This window comes from Balaenoptera physalus (assembly GCF_965194825.1).
Source record: "Balaenoptera physalus genome assembly, chromosome: 16".
In the NCBI taxonomy this organism is placed as follows: domain Eukaryota; kingdom Metazoa; phylum Chordata; class Mammalia; order Artiodactyla; family Balaenopteridae; genus Balaenoptera; species Balaenoptera physalus.
The window spans coordinates 77,736,008-77,749,193 of NC_138898.1; the positions used below are offsets into that span (position 1 = coordinate 77,736,008).

General features: G+C 40.3%; 1 protein-coding gene across 1 annotated transcript; it reads left to right on the forward strand.

Annotated features, from left to right (window-relative positions):
- Positions 1-237: 237 nt before the first annotated feature.
- CCT6A (chaperonin containing TCP1 subunit 6A) lies at positions 238-9,892 on the forward strand. The gene is made up of 14 exons (XM_082432373.1): positions 238-490; positions 949-1,012; positions 2,442-2,576; positions 3,438-3,611; positions 4,157-4,260; positions 4,878-4,988; positions 5,220-5,379; positions 5,467-5,549; positions 6,214-6,310; positions 6,626-6,773; positions 7,196-7,329; positions 7,883-7,985; positions 9,171-9,243; positions 9,497-9,892. The coding sequence occupies exons 1-14, from the start codon at positions 354-356 to the stop codon at positions 9,567-9,569; spliced, it is 1,596 nt and encodes a 531-aa protein (XP_082288499.1). The 5' UTR covers positions 238-353; the 3' UTR covers positions 9,570-9,892.
- Positions 9,893-13,186: the final 3,294 nt, after the last annotated feature.

Below are 13,186 nucleotides of genomic sequence, written 5' to 3' on the forward strand. Positions count from 1 at the left end.
TGACGCACGCGGCCAACAAGCCCGCTCCGCCTACGCCCTCAGGTCCGGGGTCAGCAAAACCGGGCGCTGGGCAGTTCACGGGGCCCCGCGAGCCCTGGTTGCCGGGGGAACACGCTCCTCCCGAGCGCAATGGCGCCGCGGCCAAAGCGAGGGGCGGGGCTACGTGCGGCCGCGACCCAATGAGCGGCACCGGCCGACCCGAGGCCCAATGGCGGCGGCGCGCGGGCACGCTGGAGGCGGGTCCGGCGCACCCGACTTTTCCAGAAGACCCGGATAGCGCCTCCTGGCCACGCTGAGCCGGCTCTGGGCCTTCCGGACGCCGGGTTCCCTCGTTTTCTTCTGCTGGGTCAGCTATGGCGGCCGTGAAGACCCTGAATCCCAAGGCTGAGGTGGCCCGAGCCCAGGCGGCGTTGGCGGTCAACATCAGCGCGGCCCGGGGGCTGCAGGACGTGCTGAGGACCAACTTGGGGCCTAAGGGCACCATGAAGATGTAAGGCGCGGCTGGCGGGGAGGGCTGGGCGGGCACCGCGCACCTCGCGCTGTCGCGGGCCTGCGCCGGGGACCGAGGCCTGGAGCCCGCCGCCTTCGGGCCTCTGCGCTCGCCGCGGTGGCCTTTCTTCCCCGCATTGTCCCGGGTCGGTCCTATTTCTTGCCCTGGCTGTTTCTTTGGTGGTCGATTCCGTCTCCGCCGAGAACAAAGCTGCTCGCGTGCGCGGCGCGGCGTCCCCCCCCCCACCCCCACCGGCGCGCTTGGGACCTAAGAGACCCTGAGGACTGTTCCCCAGACGGGAGGGGGTGGGAATTGCACCATTCCTGTTACCGGAAGCAGAGAACCAACCCTTGGCCCCAGCTCTTGAGGATCTGGGTAAAGCCCAATTTTTATGGGCCTCTTAATTTGGTCTACATTGAAAAAAATCACACTGTGATTCATTTCTGCCCATTGAACAGGCTTGTTTCTGGTGCTGGAGACATCAAGCTCACTAAAGATGGAAATGTGCTGCTTCATGAAATGGTGAGAGGCTGCTAGACTAGGTCCAAAATGTCTTGGTTTTCCATAGTACATTTGATTTGTAGGAAGACTTTTACTATTCGTTTACAAAGTAGGAGAAAATCATTTTCATTCTTCTCAACAGGTAGTTTTCCAGATAACGGAAGAAGTAGAAAAAATGTAATCAGTACTGTTGTTGACAGTACAGTACAGTGAGGAGCCTTGGAGTCTAATGAACTTCCTTTTGAATCCCCTACCCTTGCCATTTAAGGCCTTTGTTAAAGGGTTTTAATTACTAAAATTCTAATAAAAACTGAGAACAGTTGACATAATCAGGGAGGCAAAATGCAACAGGATGGTTATACTTTTTCAAACAGCACCTCTTCTGTTGTATCACACTTCATCACCAATTGGAGGAGAAATAAAACTACCATTTTTAAAGTCCCAGTGACTAAGAATCTGAGGTTACTGAGAGGAGCAGTCATTTTACTCATCCCTAAGTTTCCAAAACCTAACAGTTCAAATCCTAGAAAAGGAAATGACTTGCCTATGTTTTGAGTTTAGAGTGAAATTTAGGGTTTTGATAATAGTGTATCATGCCTTCAACGTTCCAGGTGTTTGTAAATATCTTCAGTAAGGAATAGCTAACCTAGAAGGTGTAGTTTTTGTTTGGTGGCTTAAGTGGTGGCCTGTGCTAGCAGAGAACAATAGAGTCATAGTTAGTTTAAACTTGATGTCAGAAAAGCCGTCTCTACATGACTTTTAAATTTTCCCTAATTGAATGAGATAGTCTGCTTAGATTCTTAAAACTGTGGGTGTCCCCAAATACATAAAAGACTGGACAACTGTACAGGATTAAAGGAGTATAAGAAGACAAAAGCAGTGCAGGAGCCGTGTTGGAGCCTTTGTAATTAAGAATCTGTGGGTGACAAACATAATGAATATTCTGTTTCTCCAAAACCTTTCCAGAGTGACTTAGCATCCACTCATGATCTTTGCTAAAGAGGCTAAGTTTTTCTTTTCTTTTTTTTTTTTTTTTCATTTTAATTATTTGTTCAGTGCCAAGTAAACTGGGCAGCCAGGCTTTCATTTAAAAGGCACTTGGTTTATTCTCACAAGAATCTTAAATTTGTCATAAAGAGGCATGCATGGAACATGGATTTGAAATTATTGCTCTTACTTGTTAGTTCTATCACCTTGAGTTAACCTTAACTGGGTCTCACATTTCCTCATCAGTAAAGTGGAGATAATCTGAGAAGGAAACAAATTTATATATGAAGGTGTTTCTGTCATCATAAACTGATAGCTAATGGTGAGTTTTTAATCAGAGTAATATGTAGCTGTACACTTGGGCATTTTGTACAGATAGATTAGCCCTTCACACATTTTAAGGTATATTTGGACTGTTTTCATTTTTAAGTTGTTCCACAAATTTTTTTTTCTCTACCTGCAGCAAATTCAACACCCAACAGCCTCCTTAATAGCCAAAGTAGCAACAGCCCAGGATGACATAACTGGTGATGGTACCACTTCCAATGTCCTAATTATTGGAGAGCTCCTGAAGCAGGCGGATCTCTACATTTCTGAAGTATACATGATTCTCGTGTTTCTGTGATATTTTATTGTGTATAGGAAATAATCTTAGTTTTACTTATAAAAACTGATGTGCTAGTAGTAACTGAGGCCATATAATAGAATGTAAAGAGCATGGGGTTAAATATGGGAACAAGGGTCTGTATCCTACTCTGACACAAATTTACTATGATCCTGGATGAGTTGAAGAATCTTCCTTGGCCTGAAAGGTGTTTTTTATCAAGTTGCATTGCATATACAGTTTTTATATGCCTATAACAGATTAATAATTGTGATCTAGAAGTGGAATATTCAGGATTAGGCATATTTTTAAGGAAAAAGCTAACAAAAACCTTGAATTTAAATAAGAATACTACAACTTTTTTAGCCCTCAGTAGTTCCAAGGTTAAAGCAAACCTCAGTGAATACTAATCTGATGTTAGGAAGAATTTCCTGGGAAGAGAGAGAAAGTAGACTCTTAGTCTCCCTGTTTATTTTATTAGTAAATGGTGTGAATTAATTTCATATCACCTATAGGAAAGATATAATGGTCCTATTGACTGCCAATTGTTATGACACAGTTTTGAGTTTTGGGTGTTATCCCTTGTGGTTTGCACAGTGAACACCCAAGTGTGCTTTATAGTTCCCTTGGCTTTGACTCTGTGCTAGAGCAATGTCTGTTCTTTTCCTCTGCATTGAAAGGACTATTTATCCTTTTAAATGTATTCAGAAAGTCAGCACATTATATTAATTGTGTTTAAGGGTATGAATGATCCAGAATATCCCTTCATAAATTTGCTTTATCGTGAACTATAGTTGCATCTAACTGAAGGTCTCTGTTGTTAGTGGCGGTTTTGTAATTGTGTGTTTATTACAGGGTCTTCATCCCAGAATAATTACAGAAGGATTTGAAGCTGCAAAGGAAAAGGCACTTCAGTTTTTGGAACAAGTCAAAGTAAGCAAAGAGATGGACAGGGAAACACTTATAGATGTGGCCAGAACATCTCTACGTACTAAAGTTCATGCTGAACTTGCTGATGTCTTAACAGAGGTATGTGTTAAATTTTGTATGTGTCTGGTACATTACACCTATACTGAAAACCCCTGGCAACTGGAAACATCAGTATTCTTGCTAATTCCAGTTATAGAATGCCATCTGAAGTCTTCACAGTACCATCCTGTGTGGAGTAAGTAGGTTCATTTTTGTGGCAGTGATAACCTGATCTGTGGCCCTAAAAATAGAAAAAATAAGTAAAGTGAGAAAATCGTAATAGCATACCTGGCCAGGTTATGAAGGTATAATCAGAGCTTTCAGTAAATGGAGTTTCTAAAATGGAGATTTCCTTATTAAAAAGCTACTAATAGTAGAGATGTCAGTGATTCTGTAGGTAATTACAAATTGAGGTTTCAGAAATGTAGATGACTTCAGCCCTTTACAAATAATGCATTCTATTAGCATGTAAAAAAAGACTTAGATCAGTTCAGAGATTTTTAAAGACGAGAAGCTGTCTGCTTTAAACTTTTCTGAAGAATAAACAACATAAGTGTCTCAACTTCTGCTAGTCAAATTCATTGAATGGTTATACTCTGTTGCAGGCTGTAGTGGACTCCATTTTAGCCATTAAAAAACAAGATGAACCTATTGACCTCTTCATGGTTGAGATCATGGAGATGAAACATAAATCTGAAACCGATACAAGGTAGGTGGTAGAATACTATGAAATAAAAAGAGTGTTTACAAACTTGAAGGAGTTTATACAATACATATATTTTGCCTGTTTTTTTTTTTTGTCTTTGAATTAACATATATTGCCTAGATGAGTATTTCATTTACTCAGTAGTATCAGTATTTCCTCTTGAAATGAAGTTAATGGTATAATGTATTTTTACATAGAATGATTCTGGAAAGTCAACTACATCAGTCATTTGGCATTTATTGAACCAAGCATGTGGGAGACTTCAGGGAATTTTAAAGAAAATTATTTCAAAGACCTAGTTTGAAAGCATTTTTTAAAGGAGGTGATCACAGTTTAATAGCCTACCAAACTTGTGACTATTTCTCTGCGGAATCTTCTGCACAAGACAGGGTTGTTACTTTCATTTGAATGGCTTGTTTTTGTCATGTTCTGGAATTCTGCTTTTTCACAATTGAACCTTCCTTGGTATTACCCAAAAGTCCTGTTCAAATAGCTCAAGAAATAAAGCTGATTGTGTGAAAATTATCAATACTGTCTCAATTCAGTGTTTTAGTTTTGTTAGCATATGTTACACCCCATCTGGAAATCAATAAGAATATATTTTTTATGTGTTGTAACAGCTTGATCAGAGGTCTTGTTTTGGACCATGGGGCACGGCATCCTGATATGAAAAAGAGAGTAGAAGATGCGTACATCCTCACATGCAACGTGTCATTAGAATATGAAAAAACGTGAGTTTATATATAGCTCCTTAAAAATGGAAGAGAGGTGGAAGAGCTTGATATTTGGGGCAAGTCACTTTTTTGTGAGACTCAGTTTCCCTGCTGTACGGACAATAATGCCTCAATGGGGTTTCAGAAAATTACAGGAAATAGCCTCTGAAAACGTACCAGGGGTGGAATTGGAGCTCGGTGACTATTTGCTAAATATTTCCTCCCCTTTCTATAACTTCCTTTTTTTAGAGAAGTGAATTCTGGCTTTTTTTACAAGAGTGCAGAGGAGAGAGAGAAACTAGTGAAAGCTGAAAGAAAATTCATTGAAGACAGAGTTAAAAAAATAATAGACCTGAAAAAGAAAGTCTGTGGTGATTCAGATAAAGGATTTGTTGTTATTAATCAAAAGGTGAGAAATTTTGTTTTATAAACTAGTGTGTATCTATTTTTATTTTAAAGGTAAAATATTGAAACTTATTTTTTGTTGTTGTTACAGGGAATTGACCCCTTTTCCTTAGATGCTCTTGCAAAAGAAGGCATAGTAGCTCTGCGCAGAGCTAAAAGGAGAAATATGGAAAGGTACGGATAGCAGATTATCTGTGTGACGTGAATTTCACTTATTTTGCAAGTTAACTTAGATTATTCCTTTTTTCCCTCCTCTTATTTTTGTGATTTTCTTATTTTTTATTGCGATAAAATATACATAATATAAAATTTATCATTTTACCTGTGTTTTCCAGGATCACATTTCTTTTTAAGGATAATATTCCATTGTATGGGTATACCACATTTAGTTTCATTTATTCATTTATCTGTCAGTGGACGTTTATTTGGGTTTCTACCTTGGCTGTTGTGAATAGTGCTGCTATGATTGTTGATACACTTGTTTTATTTTTAAATGATGACCTATACAGTACATATTTTTCCATGTCAAGAGAAGCATCAAGGGTTTCAGAGGAATACTTTCTTCCAAAGAGCTCACCATGATGAAGAGCTCTGTGCATCTTTAGATTTCATATCAGAGGAGTATTTGCTGACTTAGGAGTGGTTTTAATGGAGAGTTAGGAGAAAAGACCAGTTTTCAGCTAGTTGGTGGTGAATGGAAAGGCTTAAGCTAAAATATATTTTAGAATATGATTTTCACATGTAATTCTGAAAAAGACTGCTTTCTAAAAATATTAATCTCTAAACATAACTAATAAAATCCCTTCTGCATCTCCCTTAAAACACTTGAATATTTCAGGCTGACTCTTGCTTGTGGTGGGGTAGCCCTAAATTCTCTTGATGACCTAAATCCTGATTGTTTGGGACATGCAGGACTTGTCTATGAATATACATTGGTAAGTGTATTTTCTTTCCAAGATAATACTACTTTTTGGCTCATGAATTCTTCAGTAGTTAAAAATTCATTCAAACTTCGGATGATATTTTTGCCTTGTTAATATACATTTTGATGATTTATATGTAGTAATGATAAGCCATTGATGGGAAAATCACATTTCTTTTATGTGACTTTTTAAAAGAAATTATTTGCTTTAATGTGATCAGTGCTGTGCCCTATTAATATGCTACTTATTCCTTCATAAGGCCCTCTCATCTGGTCATTCGTTGCATAACCGTATCCTGGTTTTTGAAAATACTGTCTCTTCACACAGGGAGAAGAGAAGTTCACCTTCATTGAGAACTGTAACAATCCTCGCTCGGTCACATTATTGATCAAAGGACCAAATAAGCACACACTTACTCAGATCAAAGATGCAATACGAGATGGCTTGAGGGCTGTTAAAAATGCTATTGATGATGGTAAGATGGTCACTGTATTTAAATTGTATTCTTTTGCTAGTCTAAAAGGCATGGCTGAATACTGTGTTCTTTTTATCAGTAGTTTACACAGCCAGACACCATGCAAAAGTAAAGTTTTACCTTTAAAATGGCTATGATGGTATGCTAAGTTTTTTCATGGCATGCTATTGTTAAAAGGGGATACAAATAAATGAACTAATACTAAGCTTTCAGGATTTTCCATGTGCTAGTTAAATCATTCTGCTGTTTGATATGTTGCCTGTATTGCTTTCAAATGTAATATTAAAATTGCTGTGGTTATACTGAATTTTCAAATTAATGGATTTCCTGTGTGTGTTTTAATTTATATATTTTCTTAAAATTGCCTCTGCAGTTTTATTTTCTTTGTAGCTTAGCATTTCTCTCTTCCTCCCACCCAACAGGCTGTGTAGTTCCAGGTGCTGGTGCAGTGGAAGTGGCAATGGCAGAAGCCCTGATTAAATACAAGCCCAGTGTAAAGGGCAGGGCCCAACTTGGAGTTCAAGCATTTGCTGATGCATTGCTCATTATTCCCAAGGTGTGAATGCTTTAACTGTTTTCTAAACTACACCAAAATGATTCATCTGATGAAAACTTTTTGCTAATGTGGGTTTTTTCATAATGTGGATTTTGAATAAATAGGGTTCATCAGTTTTCACCCGAACACTAGAACAGGTATTTCTCATTATCTAGATGTATTGGTTCCTCTGGAGGGGAGGCTTGAATATCTGATGTTTCAGATGGCAAGAGATAGCTGTTTTAAGAGGGTTTGCAGCGTAGGGGTACAAGCTTGCTTTTTGTTTTTGTTTTAAACTAAGGTTAATACTGTGATTTTTCTATTGTATGCTTATTTAGGGTACAGTTTATGACCAGTGTATTGCCAGGCTTGGGGTGGATTAGTGAGTTTGCTGGTAATGTATATCTAGTCATTCTCTGAAGTGAACATAAATACCAGTCTGTTTTCACTTATTAAAGGTTTGGTTTTTTTGTTTTTTTTTTTTTTAACTATTAATTGGAAATACTGTTCATTTATTACAGACTTGACTATCTGTTATAGGTCCTGTCTTTTAAATAAATTTTGTTTCCTTTAGGTTCTTGCTCAGAACTCTGGTTTTGACCTTCAGGAAACACTAGTTAAAGTTAAAGCAGAACATTCAGAATCAGGTCAACTTGTGGGTGTAGACTTGAACACAGGTAAGGAGGATGTGACTATTTGTAGGGGGTGAACTAGATACTATAGGTGAGGTAAGACCAGGAAGGATAAAAAAAATGGGAGAGAGAAGAATCTTGGAGTTGCTTTTGCTCTTTGACACCAGTGCTATCCAGGATCTCTGGGTTCTAAAGTATGATACAAAAATGTAATGACTAGATACAGAAATAAAGGGAATCGAGGAGACATTTGAATAATTTAGAAGAGTACGGATTTGTTGATATTGCTGAGTTGTGGTAGGTGGTTTGGTTAATGTTGAAGGGTTTCATGTTGAGCTTGCTTTACTGTTTTTTATCAGGGACTTTGATTAAAATGATACATTTCATGATCATACTCATGGGTGAAAAAAGGCTGAGGATAGCAAAAAATGCTGGAAGAGGGAACCAAATCTAATAAAATGAGTAAAGCCCTGATCTTAGGCCAGTGTAATCCAAATTATACAAGTACAAAGTGGAAGAGAGATAACCGAGATACATCTGTGCAGTATGTGTAAGACCTATTGTGAACAGCATCATTTACATTCAAGTTAATATAAAAGGTTTCTTTTCTTTAAATTAACTTTTACTGTAGTATAGTTGATTTACAATGTTGTGTTAGTTTCTGCTGTACGGCAAAGTGAATCAGTTATACATATACATATATCCACTCTTAGATTCTATTCCCGTATAGGTCATTACAGAGTATTGAGTAGAGTTCCCTGTGCTATACAGTAGGTTATTATCTATTTTATATATATATAGTAGTGTGTATATGTCAATCCCAGTCTCCCAATTAAGTTAATTTAAAAGGTTTCTGGAATGAGGGTAATGATAAGCCTGTTTTGCCAGATTATATAGTTCAGGTGCTATACTTTAATATGGACAAATAGGAACGTCTCCAGAAATACAGAGATGTTCAAATATTTGATAACCAAATAGAGCATTCCTATCACTGGAAGCATTCTAAGTAGAGGTCAGCCGCTCATCAAAGCTGCTGTGCACAGGAGTCATGATCTGGAGTACAACATTGGGCTAACTGAGGAACTTCGGGTTCTCATAGATAATACTCGAGGAAATGAGTGACCATTGATGAGTAAAGCAGCACAAAATACCCTTTTTAGTTCTTTCAGACAGTATTCTGATCTTATGACCTGCTCTATATGGTTTTAAGAATACGGGGTTACTTTTCAGGTGAGCCAATGGTAGCAGCAGAAGTAGGCGTATGGGATAACTACTGTGTAAAGAAACAGCTTCTTCATTCCTGGTAAGTTTGGGAAAGCCAAAATTATAACATTTGGGGAATATTCATACTCTTTAAAATTGGTATGTTTTGTTTAATTTTCTTTCCGTAAGAAAAGGTAATCAGTCAAAAGTAGCAACTAAGTGAGCCTTCTATGTATGGAAAGGAAAGGGGAAACTTGACTGGATATAATTTGTGCAATTTAGTTGGAGATTGAGTTGAATTAGAGTTCATACCTCAAACCTGAGTAGTCTGATTTTTTTTCCCCCCTTTTCAGCACTGTGATTGCCACCAACATTCTCCTGGTTGATGAGATCATGAGAGCTGGAATGTCTTCTCTAAAAGGTTGAATTGAAGCTTCCCTTGTATCATCTGAATCGTGAAGATTCTACAGAGTGATCCTAAGAATATAGCTATGGAATTTTTGTCCAAGCTTCAGATGATTTTCAAAGGATTTTCTTTTCCCATATAAAAAAAGGAGAGAACACTGGCATCTGTTCAGATTCTGAAGTTCTGAAATTATAATTACAGTATTTTTTAAATTGCACTGTAGTGTACACATACAGGCCATACTTACCAATAAACAGGATGTTTTGCTTTAGCTTCAGTGATATAAAAATACATGTTAGATAAGCATATATTATCTACTGTATTAAATATTCCTTGAAAAACATTTTAATGGTTTAATAATTCTTCTAATGAATGTATTTTAATTTATCTCCAATAGTTCCCTGTCATTAAGCATTTAAGTTTTCAATTTTTATGCTAGTTATAAATAAGACGTAAGTAACTTAAGGTTTTGAAAGCATTCCTGCTTCCTTAGTATAAATCCTTTTGAGCAGGGGTCCCCCACAACCCCTGGGCGGAGGACCAGTACTGTTCAGCAGCCTGTTAGGAACCAGGCCGCACAGCAGGTGAGCAGGGAGCAAGCAAGCAAAGCTTCATTTGCTGCTCCCCATTGCTTGCATGACTGCCTGAACCATCCCCCGCCCCCCTCGAAAAACTGTCTTCCACAAAACCGGTCCTGGTGCCAAAAAGGTTGGGGACGGCTGCTTTTGAGTAAAAAAAACTATTGGATAAATTGGACTTTTCATGCTTTTGAAGTAGCTTTGCTAAACTGCTTCCCAGAAATGTTACGTTGTAGTGAGTAGAAAGATGGAACTAGAGCTGCAAGTCTAAAGTGGCAAAATAGGAAAAGCAGAGGTTAAATACATGGCTGAAGGCGTGGTGACTAGGACCAGGTGAGGTAAGAGATTTTCAGGCAAGATGGTATTTTTGCACCTTGGAACCTTGCTTAGGCTGATATCCCTCCCAAACCCTCTAGGGTCCTATTTTTCTCACCCAAATTACTGTTCTCTTCTACATGTTGCCACAAAATACATATATTGTGGCAATATATTTGAAGACCTTGGAAGTTGTGTGTTGCTAAGCTTTGCGTTTTGAGGACTTCGCAGTTGCCTACAGTGAGCGTACAATAAATTGGAAGTTGAAACCTTTTCTGTGATCTTGCGATGGTACTCCAGGGCACAAAAGGGAAGGAAATCAGTCCGTCCAAATGTTCACAAGCTAAAGAAGGGGCTTCTGGAATGGCAGGGTCTCTCGACCCCAACGCTGAGAAAATTGCCTTCTCTTAATTACTGGGCCGGGCAACCCTGGAGCTTCAGCCCCAGGACTAATTTCTAGGTGGGGCCGCGTAGAGGAGCAGTGCGCACGCGTGCGCAGGGCACGGCCGCCGACGTGATGCGCGCGGGCGCGTGCGCAGCAGACCCGCACGGTGGCGCGTCTCCTCGTGGGGCTTCCGGGGTCGTGTTCTCGGCATGGCCACCTCGCTGTCGCCGCTGCTGACTCTGCTGTCGCTCCTCTCCGGCCCGTGGCTCGAACTAGGTCAGTGTGCTGGCCTGCCCGACTGCCCCTGGCGCCATTCGTCCCTGGAGGCAGGAGAAAAGGGGTGGGGCGCTCGGCCCCGGCGGGGAAAGAGTCGATGGCCGGTCTGCCCGCTTCCTGCGCGATCTTGCAGCGGCCGGAGGTGCCTCCCAGAGGCGGCCAACTTGGCGAGGTGTATCTCACTTCTTTTTTACTTTTAACTTATTATTCTGGAATCTTTTGAGCATAAAAAAAGAATAAAACGATCCTCTCCCTTCCACCACGTACCCGTTGCCTGGTTTAAACGGTTGCCAATTTATGGCTTTAATCTTGCTTCTTTGGGACCCTTCCCCTGGGAAATTCATTTTGGAGTGAATTGAGGCACGATACAATTTTATTCCTCAATATTTAACTTGAATAGCCAAAAAGACAAGAAGTCACGAAAAAAAAAGTATCACTTTCCCACCTAAAAAATTAACCGTATTCCTTAACACCATTAAACATCCCATTAGTGTTCAAGTTCACCTACTGTAAATGTTTTAAAAATATAGTTTACTTGTTGAATTAGTGTCAAAATAAAATTCATATATTGCTATTGTGTGTGTGTGTGTTTTGTTTTGTTTTGGCTGTGTTGGGTTTTCATTGCTGCGCATGGGCTTTAGTTGCCGCGAGCCGGGGGCTACTCTCTTCGTTGTGGTGTGCCGGCTTTTCATTGCGGTGGCTTCTCTTGTTGCGGGGCATGGGCTCTAGGCTTGTGGCCTTCAGTAGTTGTGGCACGCAGGCTCAGTAGCTGTGGCTCAAGGGCTGTAGAGCACAGGTTCAGTAGTTGTGGCACACGGGCTTAGTTGCTACGCGGCATGTGAGATCTTGCTAGACCAGGCATCGAACCTGTCCCTACTGCATTGGCAGGCAGATTCTTAACCACTGCGCCACCAGGGAAGTCCCTGTATGTTGTTTCTTAATTCCCTTTTAATCTGAGAATTTCCTGCTTTCTCTATTCCAACCCTCACCCCCCTTAAAGTGGATGAAATCATGTGTGAGTGTGTCAGAATGAGAATGAGAAAAGGGCCAAAGATGGGATACTGGGGAACATGAAAAGATGTGGACTCTGCCTTTAGGGAAATTATAGTACTTAGACACCGTTAGGTAGAAACATAACGAAATAGTACGTCAAGCCAGAGAAGTGTGACCTTTTGGAAATAGCACTAACGTGGAAGTAAGGAGACCTTGGTTTCTCCTGTTAACTAGCTGTTTAAGTCATTTCCCTTTGGGTTTTGGTTTCCTCCTGTCATATGAGGAGGTTGAAATAAAGATCCTTTTAATTCTATGATTTTTGGAGGTATCCAAACAGCAAGTGTAAAGCAGTTCATTCAGTCATTTGATGATAATTATTGTGCACTTGTGCTAGGTGCCAGGGATACACTGGCAAAACAGATGTAGTTCTTTTCTTTCTGGAGCATATGATATAATGGTGAAAATCATTACGAATTGATAAGAGTTCAAACAAGTGAAAAGGAAGAGTCAGAGAAACAACATGAGCAGTAGTATGGGTAGAAAGTTGATAGATGTATTTCAGAGTATAGTGTCTAGATTTATCTCGCTGGGACAAAAGGTTGTGCAGAAGAATAGAGAGGTAAGGAAAGGAAATAAACATTTGTTGAAAACCTACCAGGACTTCCTTGGTGGTCCAGTGGTTAAGACTCTGTGCTCCCGGCCACTTCCCTGGTGGCGCAGTGGTTAAGAATCCACCTGCCAATGCAGGGGACACGGGTTCGAGCCCTGGTCTGGGAAGATCCCACGTGCCGCGGAGCAACTAAGCCCGTGTGCCACAACTACTGAGCCTGCGCTCTGGAGCCTGTGAGCCACAACTACTGAGCCTGTGTGCTGCAGTTACTGAAGCCCGTGCACCTAGAGCCCGTGCTCCGCAATGAGAGAAGCCACTGCAATAAGAAGCCTGCGCACCACAACAAAGAGTAGCCCCTGCTCACCGCAACTAGAGAACGCCTGCATGCAGCAACGAAGACCCAACGCAGCCAAAATTAAATAAATAAATAAATATATTTTTTAAAAAAAATTTGGCTTTAAGTTCTTGTTCTGTCACTTA